The 22,641-nt window shown below is 40.6% G+C and overlaps 3 protein-coding genes across 8 annotated transcripts in view; 2 read left to right on the top strand and 1 right to left on the bottom strand.

Annotated features, from left to right (window-relative positions):
• The window catches only part of LOC148175576 (pickpocket protein 28-like), a 43,068-nt gene extending 31,719 nt beyond the window's left edge, over window positions 1-11,349 (top strand). Inside the window, exons 2-13 of one of the 2 annotated variants that reach the window (XM_088037831.1) lie at window positions 9,009-9,181; window positions 9,234-9,377; window positions 9,425-9,631; window positions 9,677-9,788; window positions 9,834-9,982; window positions 10,031-10,238; window positions 10,295-10,565; window positions 10,617-10,676; window positions 10,723-10,750; window positions 10,806-10,931; window positions 10,978-11,069; window positions 11,116-11,349. In XM_088037831.1, coding sequence (XP_087893957.1) covers window positions 9,009-9,181; window positions 9,234-9,377; window positions 9,425-9,631; window positions 9,677-9,788; window positions 9,834-9,982; window positions 10,031-10,238; window positions 10,295-10,565; window positions 10,617-10,676; window positions 10,723-10,750; window positions 10,806-10,931; window positions 10,978-11,069; window positions 11,116-11,294 — 1,749 coding nt within the window. In that variant the 3' untranslated portion in view covers window positions 11,295-11,349. Of the gene's footprint in view, window positions 1-8,809; window positions 9,182-9,233; window positions 9,378-9,424; window positions 9,632-9,676; window positions 9,789-9,833; window positions 9,983-10,030; window positions 10,239-10,294; window positions 10,566-10,616; window positions 10,677-10,722; window positions 10,751-10,805; window positions 10,932-10,977; window positions 11,070-11,115 lie in introns of those variants that run through there. The other variant, XM_088037830.1, reaches the window with a different exon arrangement.
• A 99-nt stretch (window positions 11,350-11,448) lies between these two features.
• On the bottom strand, window positions 11,449-14,067 carry LOC148175575 (E3 ubiquitin-protein ligase RNF13-like). Of its 2 annotated transcripts, none has more exons than XM_088037832.1 (6): window positions 13,763-14,067; window positions 13,587-13,710; window positions 13,472-13,541; window positions 12,391-12,818; window positions 12,167-12,341; window positions 11,449-12,119 (listed from the first exon to the last, which is right to left on the bottom strand). In XM_088037832.1, the coding sequence occupies exons 2-6, from the start codon at window positions 13,656-13,658 to the stop codon at window positions 11,701-11,703; spliced, it is 1,164 nt and encodes a 387-aa protein (XP_087893958.1). In that variant the 5' UTR covers window positions 13,659-13,710; window positions 13,763-14,067; the 3' UTR covers window positions 11,449-11,700. The 2 variants fall into 2 exon arrangements, with proteins under 2 accessions (XP_087893958.1, XP_087893959.1); XM_088037833.1 differs by having other exon boundaries at window positions 12,391-12,815.
• Window positions 14,068-14,227: 160 nt separating this feature from the next.
• On the top strand, window positions 14,228-22,567 carry kto (mediator complex subunit kohtalo). 4 transcript variants are annotated; one of them, XM_088037827.1, is made up of 18 exons: window positions 14,230-15,583; window positions 15,631-15,894; window positions 15,947-16,329; window positions 16,377-16,547; window positions 16,609-17,380; window positions 17,431-17,773; window positions 17,821-18,025; window positions 18,072-18,182; window positions 18,229-18,572; window positions 18,696-18,734; window positions 19,393-19,654; window positions 19,700-20,635; window positions 20,684-20,917; window positions 21,053-21,223; window positions 21,275-21,443; window positions 21,495-21,703; window positions 21,888-22,044; window positions 22,097-22,567. In XM_088037827.1, exons 1-18 carry the CDS (start codon window positions 14,491-14,493, stop codon window positions 22,489-22,491), a joined length of 6,258 nt encoding a protein of 2,085 aa, XP_087893953.1. In that variant the 5' UTR covers window positions 14,230-14,490; the 3' UTR covers window positions 22,492-22,567. The 4 variants fall into 4 exon arrangements, with proteins under 4 accessions (XP_087893955.1, XP_087893953.1, XP_087893952.1 ...); XM_088037826.1 differs by having other exon boundaries at window positions 14,231-15,583; window positions 21,032-21,223; XM_088037829.1 differs by lacking the exon at window positions 21,495-21,703 and having other exon boundaries at window positions 14,228-15,583; window positions 21,032-21,223; window positions 22,097-22,212.
• Window positions 22,568-22,641: the final 74 nt, after the last annotated feature.

The following is a 22,641-nucleotide window of genomic DNA, read 5'->3' as shown; positions in this document are numbered from 1 at the left end:
CAACCGTCTTTCTTTCATTGCACGATAAATGAAACCGTTCGACTTTTAAAAATTCCAATTGCATGAAAGGTAAGTCGGGCGTTTTCACGAATCTAATTCTTGAAGTAGTCACGGATCATCCGTCATTACTTTAATTAAAGTCACTTTAACCGCCATCTTGATCCGATGTTGCTTAATCATCTTTCGATCCGGAATTAATTTCGACATTAATATACAGGGTGTACGACAAAGTAGTTAATAAAACCGTGGAGGCGATATTTCACCTGACAGTTGAACGACTAAGATTGATAATGTAATTTGTGGAAGCCATTACAGCCGCCATTGTCATTGCTCGATGAAAAAAGATGATGCGTTTTCTTCATGTCAATACAGGAACATCATTAATCCGAAATCAATTATTCGTTTTTTTCATTACCTTCCCCTATGTAACCCGTGCTCCTCTTTACTCCTCTCTCCCCTAATTACATTCCATGTATAAATTAACGTGTTATGGTGCCATTGCGTACAAATTACCGAAATAAATATTTATATATTCGTCCCGAACGCGGTTATGCTTATGAATGGACATATCTTCGGATCCATAAAATTTAACTGCTTTTTTTTGGACTCATCTACCTTCGTGGTTAAACAAACAAGAGACGGAGCGGGCTTGTTTACGGCCCTGGAGACTTACAACCCGGTTTTTTTTCTCGTTTCGCATTTTTCTTTGGCTGATAAAAATTTCAAAAGGCTTCTGAGAGAAATTGTCTTTTGATTGATGAAATATTTGTAATGGTGATACCTGGAGAGCTGCGTCGTAAACTGGAAGTCGTCTCAGGTTATGATTTGTGGTCTAAGTCTGGTTGCTGATGTGGACGATGATTTACTGCAGCCATTTCACCAATAACGTGATTTATATTCTTTGGGTCCGAGTTTTTTCGTGGCGATGTTATGCGGTATTAATAAAACATGGTAATTCGTGGAGGGTTGGGAGATGAAAAAATGTGACGGGAATTCTTACAATCGGAATTTTTTAAATTCTTTAATTTTGCCTTTTTCTTCTTGTGCAAAAACGTCTTTAATAAAATCTGTTTCTCGTCCTTCGCGCCCTTCGCGGGAATAATTAAAACTTGCAACTTAATTAGACTTGTACCGAGTTTTACGCTTACATAAATTAATTAATCTCGCTACTTATTTACGAGCAGGAAGTTTTAATTTAAACCTTTCTGTCGGTAATAAAGATCCATGCGATTACGACAGAACAATTCATTTTTTTCGATGCGGGTCATTGTAAAGGTGTTTTTGTTGTAACAATATTAATAAGGATCCAAGCCTTCTGTCGAAAAAAGAAGATAATAAAAGCCACCCTTGCCGCCCACCAGGGGGCGAACATCCGAACAACAGTGACACAACATCTGCCCTGCGAATTAGAGTGCCTTTGAATAAAAAATAATATATTAATAAAAATGCACGTGTTTGAAGACGAATTGAAGAATTTTTTTTGAGAACTGAAGTGTCATAAATTGTTCTGATTTATGGACGTCGTAAAGTAATTAGAGAGGTTGTGACGGGAATTGTCCCAGAAAGTGGAAAAAGGTCGATTTCGAAAAGTTGGGCAATTGTTAGAAAGAAACCGTACATTATTTGTGTACCTGAAGTTTATGACAAAACAGATTTTAGTAATCTCAGTTATCAGGATTTAGGATCTCATTAACTCATTAGTTCCAATTTTAATTTGCCAAATAATTAGTCAGCTCCGTCGGAACTCATCCGGTTCTCTTATTATTTCAAGAGTTCTCTTCCTTCAATTAGTCTTCATTTTGATTGCGGCCAATTAAAACCCGTCTAATTACTCATTGTCGGCATCTAAAAAACGTGTAAAAACCTGGCAAAACAGCACTTTTCGACCGTGTCTTCCCCGATCTGATATCGTCCACAAAAAACACGACCCTATAATGACTTTTTTGTGGTCAAAATTTATGGTTCTGTCTATGAAATTGTCCCATCATTTATGTGTCTTTGGGACATTAATATTGTGTTCGGCTTGTACGAAACGGAGATAACGATCTGTGGGTTTCATCCATTTTCATAAATTTTGAGGGAATTCTTCAGGCCCGATGAAAATTAAGCGAAAGCGCAATTTCTAAAGTGACCACCCATGAAATCTGGAAAGTTGGTGGTGTAAACATTTTGGGATAATAGATGCCACGGTTTGAATACGACAATAGGAAAAGATATACGATGGGTGCGATTCTTCTCAGAAGGTTCAACAATTAGCTTTTTACAACAGTGGACAACTAAATCAGGGCGAAGGACGACGCTGCGATCAATCAAATGTCAATGGGCACATGACGATTTGGATAAAATTCTAAGAATGCTAATTATTTTCCACCGGGCAAATTATCACACCTCTTTTACTTAATAAATTCTTAACGTGTTCGCATTTATCTTGTTACAATTTCCCGAACACATTCCGCACATGTTCGAGCATAAATCTTCATTCACGTGGTTCTAAATCCTGCATTTACATAATCGAAACATATATAATTTCGAATTACATTTTCAGTTATTTATATTCGACGTAATTACCCTCTATTTTCTTCGGGAAATGCGATCGGCGGTCCAGCGCCCACGCATCGTAAAAATTCTCCAGAGATTCCAAGAACAAAGATTAATGAATATATGCAGCAGTAATAACTTCTTACGTGATTTTATTATGTAATAAAATGGATATGGGTTGACATTTCCAATACAAATAGAAAGTGTTTATTACGTTTTGTATCAATCACTTTATTTCCTGACGTTCCTATGATGTCAGGAATTTGGAATCTCACTCGATTGTTTTGAGTTTTAACATGAGGCGTATGGAAGTGAGTAATATATTTTGTCCTTTGCAATGATGTTTTTACTGATTTCGTGCTGGGCCATTTGTTGTTAAATTAGGAAGAATTTACGTTTGTTATCCTAAGATAAATGCGAGAAATGTTCGAATAAATCTTGACTATTTTATTGGATAATTCTAACTTTAGTGATTATGTCATTATTGCGTTAGGCCTACAAGAGTAGAAGTAATAAAATATAATTTAAAATTTTTTGAAAATCCAATGAGTCTTTTGGTGCAGTGCGGCCAAAGAATTATAAATACTTAATTTTTCCTGGAGTGGATTATTTGTAAACGTCAAACTTAAAATGCAATTTTGTGATTCATCAATTGATGGTGTGCAACAAAGATCTAACCCACAAAAAAATTTCAATGTACCTCTTCACCTTATTAAATCGATTAAAAGTGTCACCAACTGTTAAGCTTCTTATGAACGTAAAATTCTTAAAGCTAATAGTCCAATTGAGGTGCAACATCAGTTTTACTGCAATTTTATTCTACAGAATCGGTAAAATTAAAGTTTGAATAATCATGATCTCCGTTTTTGAACGACACTGGCTGGATCTTTGTTGCGTAACGCTATTGAATTAGCAGTAGATTTACACAACGCTGATTTTTGTCAAACAAGAAGTGTCACTTTTAGCAATTTTTCAACAACTTGTAAAGTAGCTGAAGAATAAATTTGGTGTTGTCATTTTCGGGCAGATTAGCAGCATTAAAAATCCTGCAAATTTTCTCTTTTGTAAACCAATAAATCCGCAACAGGAAAAATCAAGTCTAGCTACATTTGCTTGTACAAGTGGAGATAACAAAAAACTTGAAAGACTTTTGACTTTTGTGTGTTGAAGAACTGAAAAAGACAATATTGAAAACTAATGGTAAACCAGCCATCTTCTCTTCCATGACATAAACCACTCACAATCCTTTGTTTTTCCCAATGATTAATAGACAACTTGATTAAACTTCGTTGTTCCATCACCATCCATTACGTACACACATCCCTGTGTTTTTTCTTCTTCTTTTGATATTAAACCTGAAAGCTTAAACGTTTCGTCATTAGTCTTCAAGTCGATGATTGACGTTTCGTACGATTGTTCATTTACGGGAGTTTTTGAGCAGTGGCGTGAGTGGGCGCAATAATTAGTACCTTCTGCATAAAACGTAGGCGCGACCGAACCGCCCTCCACACGCCTAAGCTTTTTGACTTTTCCCCACAACACGTCATCAATCAAACCGTCACTTTATATTCAAATTAGGCACTGGACTTTATTTACGACAAACTGCCAAACATTCATTTGTCACAATAAAACGTAATTTTTTGGCAATGACCGTCGCCGATAAAATTTGTTTTTTATTCCGGGGCACGCTTTGATGATAAACAGATAAAATAAATCACGCTCCGCCTTTCATCTTAGCTATTGGTTAGTAGCTAATGAGAATGTAGGGCTTTTCGGTTCACCTCAGGTATTTTATTACAAACTCTTCCTACTAGTTTTATAATGCCTTGTACTGTTATAGAAATTGTGGCTTCGTTCCGGCAGACTTCATTACCTATTATTCATCTCGATAATAAAAATCATTAGATGTTATTAGTTATGCTACATCTCGACTCTAATAACTATTCTATTTGCTCCGAAAAATTTTATTGCTTCTCTTAACTCGATAATCGCCCAAATAAATTATTTAAATTGCAACTTCACGCTCCGAGTTATTTATCGGCGATGCTGCTTTTTCTTATTGTTTTCTACGCGATCTACAATGGAAATTGATAGCTTTATCAAATTAACACAATCTCCAACTGGATGGATCATATTTCACGACCGCGAAATCCAGATTTTAACTATAATTTATGATTGTTGAAATCTTGATGCATTTCTGATCATAAATTTACCTCGTTTAATTAGCACTTCCTTCGTTTTATGACTGTTTTGAATATTTGAAAATGAAGGGAAACTTTTCTCTTTGTAAAAAAGTTGCTCGGTAGGCTCTGTTTTTTTATGTTTGTCAATTTACATGTATTAACCTCAAACTGTCAAAGTGAAATTGTGCCAACACACTTCTAAATTCAAAACCCGCGTAGACGAAAGGATCGCTAAAATAATTCGATTATGGTTTGAGTTTAAAAGCGGCAAGAGCAACACTGTTTTGACATTTTGATCGTTTCGGTGAGCGCCTTTTCTTTATTTCTTTTCTGTCGTCACAAAGGTACCCGCGCGTACAGGTGCACCCATTAGATTAAATTTTTTCCGTGGTTCTCCTCATCAAAACACAAGTTTTTAATTAATTACAACGCTCCGGTTGCATCGGCACCTCGCTTTGAAGAATGACCGAATCTAACCCCCCGGTGACAAAATCGTTAATAAATAATAGAAACAACTGTTCATCCTTTAATGATTTGCACATTCGTGTTATTATTGCCTCGTATTATCATCACACGTACATTCCCTTTCCCATTCGAACCGAAATTATTCTGATGCCGCGTTCCTTTGTCGGTCTGTAATTGGTTACCGCCACCAAAAACGATTCCAAAACGAACACAATAATGACATTTCGACCAACGATCCGTTTCGAAATTTATAATTGCCTTAGACGCGGACGCTTTTTTCGTGGTAAAATATTTAAGAGATATAAAAGAGATTCTTCACTTACTAGTAAGCAAGGGATTTTTTTTTTAATAGGTGGCAGCACTGTTATTTCTGTTAAATTTTCTCATCAAGCAGCTGCATGAGCATCAGGAATGCACTTTACGGCAAATTTCATTAAACCAAGAATTTATGAACGTCGGATCGGTCGATTAATTCGCGATGGTTAAATATCGACATTCTAACATCTCTGCTTCACTTTACTTTATATCTTTGTTTGTTCCATCTTCATTTGCATTTCGTATGCGAAATAACTAATTGAAATTGCGGCGGTAGCAAAAGTCATTAAATATTTCGCCGACATCAATAAGAAGTCTTTGTTTACTGTGCGACTCGTTTTTATTGCATTATTAAAAATCCCCTCTCTTTTCGATAAAAGCTAGATTGGATATAATTTAATAAACGTTGGAGTCATCTGCAGACAAGTTTCTTGATATCATCGAAGAATTTACGAGCAATGTAATTGTAACAAAGTAGGAAAGGGGTGTCCGAATGACGAGTCAATTAGGTTTTGCGCCCTCGATGTTATCTCTGCTGGAAAACGTAAAAGATCCTCGGCAATAATAATTAGGAATAAAAAACAACGTCAGTAAAAATGATTCGCCGATAAAACGTGTATTTTATGTCATTTTAAAAGATGCGACGTTTATTGCCATAAAGATTTTTAAATGAAAAAATATAATGTAGTAGTTTCGAGCGTTTTATAATAATAACGAATAATATTATACCGTTATCGTAAAATCTTTAAGTAAGGAGGGAAAATATTGTCCTTTTAAAAACAAACATTCTGACAATTTTACGGCCGTTGTAAAAGTTAAACTGACATAATAAAATTTTCATATGGTCTAAACGAGCCCGTGTCTAACAGATTAATTTAATGGCGAAGAAGACTCGACGCAACTCACGCATAAATCTAATCTTCACTTATCACACTTCCTCTATAAAAAAACTGCAACATTTTTTCGAACAAACGTTCATGTTCATTTCCTAGAAATAATTTGTACAAGACCTCACCTTTTCCATTCAGTCAATTATTTATGTGATATGTAACCTTTGAAAGTTCGCAAGCACTCATGCATAATCTTTGCAACTATTATTACCCTCATTACTACACATTTTGTTGTATTGTAGCCGCCAGAAATCTTCCTCAAAGTAGCGTGCCGTGAAGACATTTTTTCCAACCGATGGCGATTGCGTTGGACTCGGAAATTTATTGCGGAGACTGTCTATAAATACTTGCAATGAATAATTTACAATTATACGTCCGACTCTTAACGACTTTTTTAATAACTGTGGAAGTTATTATAATAATGCATAATTAAAATATTGCGAATTGTTTATCAAACCGGCAATAAACACGTCGTTGGAACGTTTCGAACTGTTCTCACGCATTTATTAATCTCCACATTTGTTTTTCTTCGTGTAGAAAAAAAAGAAAGTTTGCTAAATTATGTGTTCTGTTTTAATTAGGTGAAATTAATCTAATTCACAAATTAACGACTAATAAATTCTGCGTTAATGTGGTGTGCGCCGGCAACCAACAATACACGCTAGAACCGGTTGTTGGGGGTTGTTTTTGGAATCAATAATTTGAAAAAAATCATGTAATTTTGTCCAAAAAACAAGCGTTTCATTCCCCATTCTTTTTTCTCTCCAAATTGCAGTGTCACTCATTACAAGCCCCGCACGCATATGTTCGTACACCACACTCCCGCCCAGTAGGCAAAGACATGTGTCCCTTTTTAGGCCCGTGCCCCCAACATGGACCCCCTACGTAGACCCCCCAAATGGACTTTTCACAAACTTTTCTAAAAGTGCCCCTTATCTTTTGTTTAATACGAAAAGTTGCACGACCCCCCTCCACGTGGACAAACGGACCCCCCGTCACACGACGACGTTTTATTTCGGTTTTCGTCGTTGTATTTGTGAAATATGTGTGCCACAGAATTATTTGCCGTGAAATTGTGTGTGCGAGATTTTAGAGATTTGTTAGACCGATGGAGACGTCGAGTATAATAATTATGGCCAACGAATGATTTGCAGAACTTGTTTGCCACGGTGCAGGGCCGTAACGAAAGTTATTCGAATCGTATCACACCATGAATGGAAAGAGGAGAAAAGGAGGAAGGAGCAGTCGAGAGAGATGTTTATAGGAATAAAAAGTTGTCGCGTTTGATTTTCTGGGAAAATTCCAAGATATGTATTGTTGGTTGCATACATATCGGGTTGATTAAAGAAAATCATCAATTAGTTAAAACCAATTTGATCTTTATACTCATCTAGAGCTCGATTCTGATTAATTTCATCCGAAAGAAGTGGTATAATTCCCAGTCCACCCCTGTCCCCGTGCTTTATTACCCGCTTATTTCTCGTCGATCGCATTTCTTGCACTGGCGTGACAGGAAATTAAGAGCTGCTTTAAATCACAATAAATCCGAAAGAGAACAGAATGCCTCAAAAAAGTCGCGAGTTAATTATCGCACGGTAGAAATTTCACGAATGTGTGTCGGGTTTTGATATTAAATTCTTGTTGAGACACCGCTGTGCTGACAAAGTCAAGGCGGGAGATTGCGTCCTGTGGGGCGTCGTGTTGAGTCTCCACCCTGTGGTGTATTGTCTTGTGTCACACGTGCTGGGCCCCCTTCGGATCTCTGGAGGGCTCTCCAGCACCCGTGCGCTACCGGTTCCGCATGGCGCAATTCTTCAGGTAAAGAGAGAGGGAAAGTGGCCTATTTGGAATATAGGACAGGAAAAATTCCATGGGGAATCGATTTTATTTCTTGTCATACAGAAAAAACAAGTCAAAATCTGTAATTAGTACAAAACACGAGCACAATTTAATGGTTTACGTTGGATTTAATATTCAATTATATTGGAAGGCGTCACTTGTAAGAGACATTAATCTCTTTAACGCACCAGACAACCAGCATTTACATTGTAACGAAAATTATACGTTATTGTCTAACAAAACTAACAAATTGTTACTAGTGGTCATCTAGCAGTAAACACGCGAATTATTAAAGAAATGAAACGCAACGACATGCGGCAATTTCCATCCAGGTCAATTGTTTATTTACTCAGCGTAGATAGGAGTTCCTAGTAAGTGTCGTGCTGTACTCATCCCACAAAAAAATCATTTTTTCGTCCAACATTAGACCTTCATCCAACTTTACACGGCTCTTCCGTGTCAGATCGTCTGATACCGGCATTAAAAACGTATTACCAGTTCCCGTTAAAATAAAGATTAATTGTAGTTACGAAGCAACTTGACAAAAACATCCGCATTTGCCCTTCCATTTATTTACATTAAATTAAATTGCTCGTCGTCCTACGAAGAATAAGGCTAATGAGTGCCTATATTACATCCCTAACGATGTTAGCCATCGATTAAGAACACGCAACCGTAATTAAAAAAAACTTTTTATTTGTTATATTGTGACCATACTGACACCATAATGCCTACCATCGAAGATGTAACTTACAAAGTTGACGAGGAAATTTTTCAGAACAAACTTGTAGTTCATATCAAAAAGAAGAGTGGTAAGAAGATGTATAAAGAAGAGAATGGATTAGTGAGACCTAGGAAAGCCATCGGGAGTTGGAGCCAACCCGATGGCAGCGGCTCGGTTTTTAGGATTGGGGATTCAATGACGGTGGCATTGCCGATGGAAAACTATCAGTGAGTATGACGAGATCCCACATTAACAACCTAAAATAAAATCAAAATAAAGTAACCACCCTAAACCCGAACCAAAGCGGAAAAACCACGAGAATATCCCCAAAGTAATTCTCCACCAATTCCAAAACTACTGCGAAAAGTCGACTTTACACGGTCTCCGTTATGTGGGGGACACTTCCCTGACTTTCGTGGAAAGGTACGTTGTTACCGCCCTCGATGTTGGTCCAATTGAAACCTCTGTAGATTTTTTTGGATTGTGGCTTTCTTCTCGGCTTTCGGATTTGCTTGCTATTACATAACAAACATATTCGCGCGATGGAATACAAACCCTGTCATGGTGGCGTTTAACCCCGTGGACGCCACTTTTAACGAGATCCCTTTTCCTGCCATTACCATCTGTAACATGAATCAAGTGAAGAAGAGCGAAGCCGAGCGAATACTCCAGGAAAAGTAGAAAAGATTATAATTCAGTTTGTAATAATTGCGAGTTTTTAGAAATTCAGTCGAAATGAGACTGCTGGAAGATATTTGCAATACGAACGTGTTTAAAGAGTTTCATGATAAAACAGCACCGGGATGGAAGGAAGTGCAAAATTTTCTTATAAAGGTAGAAAGTAAGACGCGAAAGCTGTCATGTTCAGTGGGTTTTTAGGCAGGGCAATCGTGCTCTGACACTCTTAAGAGATGCTTTTGGCAGGATGACAACGTTACCTGTGAAGAGTACTTCAATAACGACCTCACCGATGAAGGGTTGTGCTGTTCTTTTAATAGGTTACCAGCAGAGTATATTTTCAAGAATCCGTGAGTTAGAAAAGTGATTTTACTCCGACTGTAATATTCATTCTTTAGGAAAGACTTTTCCTTCCTTAACCACACATTTCCTAGACAGATATACGATTGGAGTCCCGAAAAAGGTTTTACTTCGGCAAATAAAGGTGACATGACCACTATTCCCATTCGTCCTGTGGGTTCTGGGACCCATCTGGGTCTAACAATCATGGTAGATGCCCAAACTGATAATTATTACTGTTCATCCACCAGCAGTGTCGGGTTTAAAGTACCTACATATGTTAACCGCCGGCAGTGCGAATTATTTTACCTTTGGTTTTTAAGATCATTATTTCAAACCCTATTGAAACGCCAAAAATCGCCGATTATGGTTTTTTAGTGAGTCCGGGAGTTGAGGCTCGCTATATTTTAAGACCTGAAATTAGAGAGGCGACGCCAACTTTGAGGTCTGTGGCTGTTGAAAAGAGGCAATGCTTTTTTGAGGATGAGAGACCATTGCGGTATTTTAGAACTTACACTTCTAGAAACTGTCGGCTGGAATGCCAGTCCAATCACACTCATAAGTCATGCAATTGTATTCCTTACTACTTACCGAGTAAGTTTTTTTTTACTTCCCAAAGAACATTAAATTCAAATTTTGTTAAAGAAAGCGCCAGCATTGAGGTTTGTGGTAAAAGAGATCAGACATGCATGGAGCAAGCGAAAGGTGACAACAAATTTTTTTATTACCGTTTTTTTAATCCAATTTTTAGAGGACATGGAACTTGTTTATGGCAACGGGTAAAAACAGTAAAAAAAATCATTACGAGATTAGAATTAACTTAATTTTCAACAGCTCTAGCTGCAACTGCATTCCTGGTTGTCACGAAATGAACTTTGCAAAATCTGCTTCTTACAGCAAGTTAGACTCCCCAGCTTTGAAATACGCATGGGAAAACGATTCATCAATCGAGTATTTTAGGTAAAGAGATTAACAAAGTGCCATCAAGTTTTTTGTAAATTTTCAGAAAAAACATTGCCGTTCTTCACTTTTTTTTCGATCAAAACAGATTTCAGAAGCAAATTAAGAGCGAAATCTACGGTTTTACCGAGGTTTTATGTAAGTGAAATCGAGCGATATAATGGGGGTAATAGGGAAGTTGTAGCGAACGTCGGAGGGCTTCTAGGGCTATGTTTGGGCTTTAGTTTCTTGAGTTTGGTGGAACTTGTCTACTTCTTGTCGCTCAAGTTATTTTGTGGATATCTCAAGACGAGGAAACGAGGAACGAAAAAGAAAGAAAAGAAAGAGCAATACAGTAATAGCGTGATTCCGTTCATGAGCTAAAAATGGGTGTTTCATTAAGAGACTCCTGTAGATGTAGGTTATTATTAAACTAACAATTTGGCATGTAGTTAATAAACAATAAATATCAACACTTACAATAATGTACAAAAAATGAGTGAGCTGTGCCATCACAACCAAATAAAAAGAATTCCTCTAACCATCAAAAAATATATTTATAAGCTTACATATACAGGGTGTGCCTGGTAGAATCCGCGCCGAATTCAAATAAAGAGATACACAGGACATTTCTATCGGTCGTGACTATCTTTCGAGTCAACAAATAAAACCTAGTCATAGATGAAAAACTCAACATAGCACCAGCACGTTCCGTGATCTCATACGAATCCGTACAAGACTAGACAGTTCATAAAAGCAACTAAACTAATACAATAGAATTTTAACAAAATCATACGTGGACATCACCGCTGCTTTCGGTGCTCACCACGTCTGTTTGCATGCAAACGTGGACTTCGTCTAGATTATCACAAACATTTTCGCAATCTTCAGATCCCGTCGTCGAGCTGGTGCAACTCTGGTAATCCCCGTTGATGCTATGATGATCAGACGCCGTCACGAAATTGACGGCGCCGGATTGTTGCGATATCGAGCGCACCGCCCTTTGAATGGGGTTCTCGGATTGTTGCTGGAAAGTGCCCCCTTGAGTGCCGCGATTGTTTGAGTTGATGAGAGGCGTCGTGTCGTCGGCGTCCGAGTCGCTATCGGAATCGTGATGGGGTTCGTCATGGGCGAACACCTTACGCTTGCAGATGGGACAGACGCGTCGGTTTTTCGTCAACCATGGATCGATGCATTTCGTGTGGTAAACTAAAACGATATCAACAGTTTTCGTACTGTCAAACTCACATTATTACCGTGATTGCATGGAAGAACTCTCAATTTCTCGCCCTCGATGTAGTCGTCCAAGCAGATGGCGCACGTTTCGTAAGGGTCCCCCTTTTGATATTTACAAATCGGGATCTTATTCAACGTGGAGGTGGGTAACCTGTGTCTGCGCTGCCTCCTCCTGTCTTTGATACATTTGACGACCTTAAACCTCAAATTAATTCGATTCTTAGCTACCACTCCAACCGCTTACCAAGAATATTATCATGACAATGAAACATATTCCCACGACGATAGCGAACGGAATCAACAAATGTGTCTGGATATTAAACGGGGACTCCCCCGTGATCACAATAAAATACTTCGGATCGGCGTAGATCTTCTTCAACTGCATCCCCGAAGACTGACTGACGAAAACTGAAGGAATGTTGATTCCAGTGTCGTTTTTGGCGTTCATCGGAACCAACTCATTCGAGTGGACATTATGAACGACGACGGCGTCATAGCCGGCAGCTTGACCACTCCGGATTTTCTGTTCGAAAGTACAGTTGCGTTTGTCGGTATAGCGTGGAATTAAAACTATCCATTTGCCCGTTTCGTTTTCTACGTCTGTTGGGGGTGGCTGAAGATCCGCGCAACCGTCCGGAGGAACAGCGTTCACCAGGATGCCACGTACAACTACTGAAGAGAACTTTTTGGAATGTACAGTTTACATAAGAGAGAGTATGGTGACCTTCAGATGTCGATAAGAAGAAATGCATTGTTATCGTGTTTGACTTGCAAGAGTTAATCTTAATTTGGAGTATTTAATTTGGCCGTTGAACGGAGATATCAGAGGGAAAACTGATTGTAATGGAAGTATCGACGTGCAGAAAGAAATATGAGATTATGAAACTAGTGTTGAACTTATCAGTGTTGCAATCTGAATATTATGTGTCTGCTTTAGATGCTTCAGAGAGCACAAGTCAAGGAAACACAAATGATGTCATTCTTGATTTATCACGGCTTATCATAAATCAAGAAAAAATACCAGCATAAAATAGTGTTTTGATCAATAGCAGCAAACAAATCTACCAAAAAACAAATAGGGGTTGCCTTCATGGACAAATTATTACAACTAAACAGCATACATAATGAGAGGAAATTATCCTCCCACCAACGCGCCCATTACAGTGACTAACAATGATTTATCTGACAGTTGGAACTGCGACCATTTTAGCGTTGATTTTACGAATTTAATACTACAAATACATCCATGTTATGTTTAGATGTTTAAAAATAGTTCACATGCAAATATCTGATAAGATTATGACCTACTCTTGACGCTTATTTACCTCCGTCCGCCAGTTTTTTGCCAAAAGTGGCAGGAGCATCCTCAAACTCTTCAAAATAAAACTGGGAGTCCTAAAAACCAAAACAGTTTATAATAAACAGATTAACCCAACTTACAAATCGAATGGCATAGATTTCGGCTGCTGTGTACTGCAGTAAACACAAAAGACATATCAACTCCGGCTTCATGGTTTTAAATTAAAAGTCCAATTCAATCACATAATTTGAGTCTGGGGCCCCCCTGCAACGGGCTGTTTTACACAAATTCAAGCATGATATCAAAGGGGGTTTACAGAAGATAATGAGCAATCCGATACTGCTGTTGTTTAACGCTGATGGTTAATTAATATGTCAGTCAACCTTCAAATTACGTCTTTATAAATAAAATTTTTCACGCACACTTCGCGGACGACATGTGATGATTTTTACACATGTGGATGGACGCATGGGAATTAAAACTACTGAGGCATTTAGAATTCACTACGGGAAATTTGTTTTAAAACGCGGATTAATGAATTTTCAGGAAAAATAAACACCATCACATTAACAAATGACTTTGACAGGAGTTTGACATGTGACAAGCACTAGTTTTCAACAAAAGTCACTAAGTTAGTACAGATGTGTATTTTTTTGTAATTTGGAAGGATTAACGTTTAGAATGAGGCCTTTACTTTATGCCGTCATAAGAAGTTATTCAATTAAACAAAAATAACGCCAATTATCACAGGAAAAACTCTAAAAACTTAGGGATTTTCGTTCCGTTCATGGCTGCTTTTAGTGACGTTAGTGACATTAAACATGGCCGGTGTTGTTCTTTAAAAGTTTGTTCTGCTGGCATAAAAAGGACTATTTCTCTCCGGGCCGGTATTTATTCACATAAAAACACGTTTTACATTTCCAGAATCTAAAATTAGACATCATGGGGCCCCACGTTTAATAAAAGCAGTTGAAGGAGAACCCAGAATGAAGACTTCTTGAAAGACACTTACTTTTAAGTCATTGTTCCCAGTAAATAACCACCATGTTCAATAACAGCGTCTTGTACGAGAAGCGGCCTCTAAAAAAGCCCCGCATCGGCCCGCCCGATGTCTACCCGCAAGAACCAAAACAAAAGGAAGATGAACTGACTAGCACAAACGTAAAACATGGTTTTCCTACTATGAACCACCTAAGCGATGAGTTTGGAACTGCTAGAAACTGTAATGTATCAGCTAACAAAGTGGGGGCTTACTTTAACGCCATTATTCGCCGTAAGGAGGAGTTGAGCATGTTGCCAGAATCTGGGCGTAAAAGGCAACAAATTAATCCAAAAGACAACTTCTGGCCAGCTACTATAAGAACTAAAAACTCCATAGAAGCCTGGTTTAAAGATTTAGCTGGAAACAAGCCACTCATGCACCTTTCAAAGAAGGCCCCCAATTTTAATAAGAAGGAAGAAATCTTTATAATGTTGTGCGAGAATCAAGTTCCTATGATGAGAGCAGCGTGGTTCATTAAACTGAGTTCTGCATACACTGTTGCGGTGTCTGAGGCTAAAATTAAAAAGAGGCAAATGCCAGATCCTACCACCGAATGGACAGGCACTCTACTTAAATTCCTCAAAGAACAAATTTCAAAACTTCAAGATTATTATTCACAAGCTGAAAAACCTGCTCCGACGGTTCCTTTGACTCAACCTGTCACGAGCGAGACCGATCAGAAACTGGCAATGAGGCATTGGACTTACTGCACTCAGCTACTTAAATACATGTATGAAGAAGGACTGATGGACAGACAAGAAGTTCTGACTTGGATTTTGGAACTACTGGAGAAGATGCGCTCTCAGCCGTCCGATGATGGCATTCTTCGTCTTTTATTACCATTAGCTTTGCAACACTTGGACGAGTTTGTTCAATCAGAGCTGTTGTCACGACGATTAGCATATCTGTGCTGCAAAAAACTCGGTTACATGTTGAATAACGTCGCCGAGAGCAACTTAATCACGTCCCCTCAAAGCGAATCGACAAAAACTGAGGCAAAGGAGAATGAAAAAGAAAAGAAGGAAGCCCCGCCACCCAATCCAATGCAGAGTACGTTGTTGGAGTACCAGAATTGCCCCCATCATCGTGACATTGGTATAAAATCTTTTTTGATTTATCCTTTCATTATCGTTTTTTTTCAGTTTTACAACTGAGCAATATCATTCAAACTATAACGTTAGAGTGCCCCACTGCTCTTGTTTGGTGCAGCGCCGGTGCCGGTACAGTCTGGCACGGGTCCCCCTTAGATCTCTTACCCATGGTTCCTTCCGCTTTACCCATGGCGGCTAGATGCGACATGAATTCCTACAGAAAACAGTTGCAGTTTGCCGAACATTGCATCCGAGAAAGAAGCAAGAAGGCAGAAGGGCGTTGGTGTACCGAAAAATGGCAAACATCTTCGGCCGGTAAATAAACGTAAAACCATCAAGTTTGGATGCAACTTTATTTTTCCTGCAGGAACCATAACAAATCGTGTCCTTGCTGCTTTGGACGCTCTCGATCGTCACCGATTCGACAAAATGGACTCTACAAACTCTCTGGATACATTGTACTCTAAAGTTTTCGGACCCAACAATGATCAAGAAAGTTCCGTTGTCAAATTGTTATGCGAATGGGCGGTGTCACCAGAACGAACAGGCGAACATCGGGCTTTGGCTGTAGCGGCGCTGCTAGATCGACGACAGTCGGATTCCGCCACGAATGGAGATCAAGAAGCAACTGGAGGAGACGATAAAGACTCGAATTGTTCAGCACCAGGAGGTCCACCCATGTTTCAAAATTTACTGATGAAATTCTTGGACACGGACGCCCCTGTACCGTCACCGGATGATTGTTCTCAAGTAAGGTCATTGCTGGATGTAATCGGAGACTCAAACTTTTGTTACAGAAGAAGACGGCGTTCTCGAATTTGGTCCATTTGTTTTCTGAGCTCATAAGGAGGGACGTTTTCTCGCACGACGCGTACATGTGCACTTTGATTTCTAGGGGCGATTTGCTGGGACACGAGGAAGTCACGGAGGCGAACAGTAGTCATCAGGCGCACCATACGAAGGTGGAGGTAATTTTTGGCGTTGCACAGAATCTTACTTTGAAATAAACTTTTGGTATGAATTTTATAGGATCATAGTCACACCATGGACTACGACGACGCCAATATAGATCACGACCTTGATAAAATCCTCCAAAACATCAAGGAAGAGCACGGTAATTCAATGGACGCTCCTGACAGCCCCAAAGAACACGACCATGGACACCATCCTCATGTTCCATCGACAATCGGTCACGTCCCGATGGAAACCGACCATAAAGTCAAACCATCCCGGCATTTACTCTACACCACCCATTTTCCACTTTCCCAGGAAGACCTGTTTTCCCAACACGATTCCAACCAAAGACACGTGCTTCTTTATGGCGTCGGAAAAGTGAGAGACGAAGCACGACACACTGTCAAGAAAATGTCCAAAGAGATATGCAAATTGTTCTCGAAAAAATTCAGTATCGACGTAAACGACGGTGGTAAAGTCAAGAAACATTCCCGAAACGAGTTCAATTTCGAAGCGACAACGCAGAAATGTCAAAGTCTGAGTTACTTTGATCAGCATCTGGTCACATGGCAGTGCAGTGTGACCGTCATTGAAATGTTGAATTCTTTCGCTACTGGTAATTCGAATTATTTACCGGTTCAGGAACACGTAGCATTTTTGTTTGATTTGATGGAACTTGCGTTGAACATTTATGGTTTGATTGATGTTTGTATCCAAATTTTGAAAGAGTTGCCAGAAGTAGAGGTGCAGTTATACAACAAGAATCCACTCTTAAACCGCAACTACACGACATCGTTGAGTTTGTACGTCGTGGGGGTATTAAGGCGATACCATTGCTGTTTATTACGTAAGACTTGAATTTTTAGTTTGTTTTTTAATCTAATTGTGCGATTTTAGTCTCTCCGGAACAAACCTCCGCTGTTTTTGAAGGACTGTGTAAAGTGGTAAAACACGTCACCAACCCCGGAGACTGCAGTTCAGCCGAACGTTGCATTTTAGCTCATTTATACGATCTCTACTCTTCTTGTAGTCTTTTAAAGTCTAAACCTCACACTGGGGAGCCTTTTGGCAACGCGTATCCCAAGATTCGACAGGCGTTGTACACTGCGCTTCAGCCAACTCCTAATAGCAATTACGTCTACAATGCTCAGTGCATGCAAGAGGTTTTTGCCAATCCGAGACGAGGAGGGCGTATTGAGAATGCGTGGGCTCGGCAGTTAAATGAGAGCGCAAATAACAGGTTTTGTAACATTCTGTGTATTCTTTGTTTCATTTTTAACATCTCAGGTACTCGTTTGTGAGCAATGCAGTCATCCACGTGTGTCGTGAAATGGACAATGAAAGACTGAACGACTTGGCCATCATGTGTGCAGAGATGACGGCATGTTGCAATTCTTTAGCGTCAGAGTGGCTGGGGGTTTTGTTGGCGTTATGTTGTCCAGTCGCCCATCCGGGGTATTACAACGACGTTTTAGCCCAATTGGATATTCAGGTTTGAAATAAAAAAAAAACAAGCTACCACTAACTTCTTCTTTTAGGACGTTAGCATTCACAACGCGTTGGCTGTGTTTACTTGTATTCTCATCGCACGCCACTGCTTCTCCTTGGAGGACTTCGTGGGTCGCGTGGCTCTTCCTAGTCTCTTGAAGGTAATCAGATCTATTGTGTCGTGATTTCTTTTAACTTTGTTAAAAGGTGAAGAGTTTGGATAACGGCAGCGGAGCTGCTGAAGGAGGAATGCGTCTCACTTGCCACCTCCTCCTTCGCCTTTTCCGCACTGCCGAGGGCCCACAGCCCGGTTTGTACTCTGTGGGTTCTCCACCTCTTAACGCTCCCAGGCCACCGCTCGGGGTTCGTCTGAGTTGTGACCGCCACCTTTTGGCCGCCGCCCATCGCAACATTCACGTAGGTCCGGTGTTGGCCGTCCTTAAAGCTGTCCTCATCGTCGGCGACGCAACCGCTCGCGAACTCAGTATTTCTCACATTCTCGGCACCAGTGATCTCTTAAGCGGAGGTGACGATCCATCATTGGATTTGGCGTAAGTTGTCTGATTTTCGACGAGAATGTTTATGGATTTTTTTAATTTCTTTGATTTCTTAGCGGGATTTGTTGGTTTTATTAACGATTTGTTTTTTGAAATTGGTTGTTTCTGTTCTGTCAGGGTAGACATGGAGGTCTGCGGCTCCAGGACGGCCCATAGGTTTGTCGATGATTCAATATAAGCTTTGCTTTGATTGTGTCACCTGTGCTTGCACATTTATTATTTTTCTTTGTGTTTCGAGTTTTTGTGAAACGGGCGCACGTTTTTGTGAGGGGTGGGAATACTTCTAAGCAAGACCGATGGTCATTTCGGACGTGGCAACTCCAGCCTAACCTAACCAATATAGTGGCGATGGAGTTGGGCACTCTTCAGCGAGGACTTTTCATTTCCAACGAAAAGTCTTCGGCTGGGAGCCATCCGCTTTATTTTTGTCTGGAAGGAACTGAATCATAGAGGGCTATTAGTCACATTTGTGTGTAGAAGGTGCATGTTAATTATCTCATAAGCATGCGACATTCTAATAGATGGCTCGTTTCATTAGAACGGCGGTTCTCAACTTGAGAATTGAGTCTCGTAGAAGTTTGAGAACCGCCGATTTCTTAGGGCTTTAACATCGCCACGAAATTCCGCACTTTACACAAAAATAAAGTTGATGGCTGTCGTGGCTAACGCACACGTGCGCTTTTCGGTACTGTTAGTACTCATGTAAATAACTCCACACTTAGAAGTACACACCGATGTGATAATACGTGACTCACAAATTTTTCTGTGTACGTCTAGTTTGAGTTTGTGGTGAAAATTTGATATTTTCTTGTAGGCAATCGAGCACCGGTAACGCCGAAAGTACGGCTTCTTTGTCAGCTTTCGCTTGTCACGTTTTGAGAGAGATTTGTTCGCAACAGTGGGTCTTGGAGAGGTGTTTATGCCACCCGGAAGAACTCTGCGACTCCGACACTTTGTTGGATCCTTTATTGACAAACTCGCAAGCCCAAAGGCTTTTACACATGATTTGTTATCCAGACGCAGGCAGTAGCATTGAAGATTTAGATCAGAAGAGCATGATCAGCAGAATTCTAGAGGTTCGTTCGAGTCAATAAAAATCTTGTTTAACTATTTTTGTTTAGAATTTAGAGCAGTGGACCCTGCGCATGTCGTGGCTCGACCTCCAGCTCATGTTCAACCAGTTCACCCTCAACAGTCCTGAACACTCCCAATGGTTGGATACTGTGGCCAAAGCCGCCATTGACGTTTTCCAATTAAATTCTTCATCCTCTAACTCGCCAAAATCCGAAGAAAAAAAGCCTGAAATCAAAAACCGGCAGCAAAACTCAATTTGGTTGGTGGCCCCTCTAGTGTCGAAGCTCCATAGTGCTGTTCAAGGCCGCGTTTTGAAGGTCGCTGGGCAGGTTCTCGAATCTGGTGGTTGGTGCAAGGAGCCCAAGAAAGGGCGTGCAAACAGCGACAGTCAGAGTTTGCTAAGTCACCAACCGTTTTTGACTCTGGTTTTGACCTGCTTGAAGGGACAAGAAGAAGGACAGAGAGAAGGGTTGTTGTCGTCGCTACATCAACAACTGTCACAGTTGGTGCAACTGGCCCGTGATGGGAATTTACAAGATATTTGTAACAACGAAAGAACGCTCGATGGGTTACAACTGCGATTTGCGTTGGTTGGTGGAGTTTTCGAAGCGTTTCAGAGGAACCCATCGGCGACCACCGATTGGGCGCTGCTGTTGGTGCAACTTGTAACCAACGGGCTCATCGATTTACATACTCACAGTGAACTTTTTACGACGGTTTTGGATATGTTAGCAACGTTGATTCACTCCGCTTTGGCTACGGACAGTCAGGACGAGGGTAGGAAAATGTACCAAAATTTGATGAAGAAGTTGAAAAAAGAGGTGGGAGAGAGACATAACGCGTCTTTACAACACATTCGGCAGTTGTTGCCGTTGCCGCGGAGTGTGACGGAGGTCATCGCCGTCGAGCCCATTGGTTGGGTCACGGATAGTAAAGGCAACAAGATTAGTTTTGATAGTTTGGATAAAAAACACGGGTTTCAGGTACGTATTTCCGGTGGTAGGAACCAGTTTACCCTTTGCGTGTTTCAGGTGACCGATAAACAAAGAGTGAGCAGTTGGGACATCCTCGAAGGAATGAAGAACCCAGCGCCGTTATCGTGGGCATGGTTCGGTGCTGTTCGTCTGGAGCGGAAACTCCTAGCTGGTGAAGACACCCATCGGTTATTGAAATATCACACGCATAATCTCCAGCGCCCGGCGTCTCATTACCTGGATCCCCCTCCGTTGCCTCCCGAGGATTTGGAACCCGTCCCTGATAAACCGGTTAGTAATTTTTTTTTTTTTTATTTAAGTTGGTGCTGAACGATACACTCGACTCGAGTCGGTTCTTTGAGCACAGAGTAGTAAGTGTAGATTTGTGTACGATATAACCTACAGCTAAAGGACTGTGACCTGAAGGCCGACACACCTTCCTCCGTGGATCAGAGCCCAGCAGCCGTCGGTAAGGGTCGTGGTAAAGGTCAACGCAGACCTAGAAAACCTAAAGGTGTCCCGGGACAACTTCCCGTTAATCCCATGGGAATGAATCAACCGCAGATGGGACAAGGCCAACCGGGAATACCAATACAGGTACACGATATGTGTTTACCAGGAGGTGGGTTACTTATTCGAGAGTTGCAGGTTCCGGGCCCCAATCCTCAGATGCACAACTTACCAGGTTATGGTCAAGGACCGGGAATGCCGCAGCAAGGACAGTACGGAAATTCTGCTAACCAACAGCAGTGGTACAACCAGCAGCAGCAGCAGCAACAACAACAGCAAGGTTACTATCCACCGCAGATGGCCAATGGTGAGGGTTTTTTCTGTGCCGCTGTTGGAAGTTAAAACGCTGGTGTTGCAGTTAACCGCTTCGAAAGACCTCAGATTAATCAGTCCAAACAGGCGCTTTCTAATATGCTGCGTTCGCGGCATCCCATTAGTCAATTCATGGGACCTGGGGGACAAAACCCGCAAGGACCGGGTCCACAAGCTGCGAATTACGGACAGATGAGACAATTTCCGAGACAGCCAATCAGGCAACAGCATCCTGGGGCTATGCAGCAAAATCAGGTAAAAAAAATCAAGTGGCTGGTATTTGCTTTTGTTTTAATTTTCGTTTACATAAACAAAAGATTGACAGAAATTTTCTTCTCTCGTGGAGAATCAGAGTTTAACAAATTTTCGTGCGAATATAAAAGCCACAATGGTAAAGCACCTAGGTCTGGTGTAAAATATCAACTCTTTTTCTTTCCAGAACATGTTTCCGCAGCAGTACAGTACTATGCAAACCGGCATGAACCAGTCTTACGGCAATTACGGCGCCACCCCCAACCCCATCATGCAAAACAACATGCAAAACCAACAAATGATGCAAGGAACCCAACCAAACATGTTCGCAGGACAGCAGCAAGGTAAAATTTGAGACTGTTTTCCACATCAGTTGCGAAAAACGGAAATTTTCAGGTTTCGGCCAACCTAGGCCCCCACAAGCTGATTACCGTGGCATGGCACAAAACCCCAGGTCCCAGTATCTCCAACAGGCACCCAACGTGACCATGAATGCCAACATGAACACAATGGGTGGAATGGGTGGACAGGGAGGACCAGCGCCTCCATACACCCGACAAACCCAAGCAATGCAACCAGGAGTTCAAAATCAACAGAATCAATTCCAGCAACAAAGAATAAGACAACAGATGATGGCACTGCAGCAACAACAACAACAACAGCAGCAGCAGCAACAACAACAACAGCAAGTGGGGCCGCAAGGGACGCAGCCTTCGCCGGCTTTGGTTGCACATTTACAGCGGCAAATGAACCCAAATCCGTACCAGCAACCGCCGCCTTATAACATGTAGAATGTAGGTGTGGATATGGTTTGAAATGTGGAGTTGTCTTTATGTATGAAAGTGTAAATAAAGTTATTTACGAAAATTCTTTTTTTTGTTACGTCATTGGTCCTGCGCATTTATGCGCGCATCTCAGGTGCCCGTTTACAGTGGACCATA

Source organism: Gnatocerus cornutus, chromosome 5 (genome assembly GCF_029298725.1).
Source record: "Gnatocerus cornutus isolate USDA-ARS CGAHR chromosome 5, icGnaCorn1.1, whole genome shotgun sequence".
NCBI lineage: Eukaryota > Metazoa > Arthropoda > Insecta > Coleoptera > Tenebrionidae > Gnatocerus > Gnatocerus cornutus.
This window is presented reverse-complemented; position numbering and strand designations above follow the sequence as displayed.

Bases quoted from the DNA above. Each gene is read 5' to 3' on its own strand.
- LOC148175575 (XM_088037832.1), bottom strand. From the start codon at position 13,658: ATGAAGCCGGAGTTGATATGTCTTTTGTGTTTACTGCAGTACACAGCA. The intron at 12,342-12,390 runs GTAAGCGGTTGG...TTGAGGTTTAAG, and splicing joins TTGTCATGATAATATTCTTG to GTCGTCAAATGTATCAAAGA. The intron at 12,120-12,166 runs GTAATAATGTGA...ATATCGTTTTAG, and splicing joins AGTTCTTCCATGCAATCACG to TTTACCACACGAAATGCATC.
- kto (XM_088037826.1), top strand. From the start codon at position 14,491: ATGTTCAATAACAGCGTCTTGTACGAGAAGCGGCCTCTAAAAAAGCCC. The intron at 18,735-19,392 runs GTTTGTCGATGA...ATTTTCTTGTAG, and splicing joins GGCTCCAGGACGGCCCATAG to GCAATCGAGCACCGGTAACG. The intron at 19,655-19,699 runs GTTCGTTCGAGT...ATTTTTGTTTAG, and splicing joins TGATCAGCAGAATTCTAGAG to AATTTAGAGCAGTGGACCCT.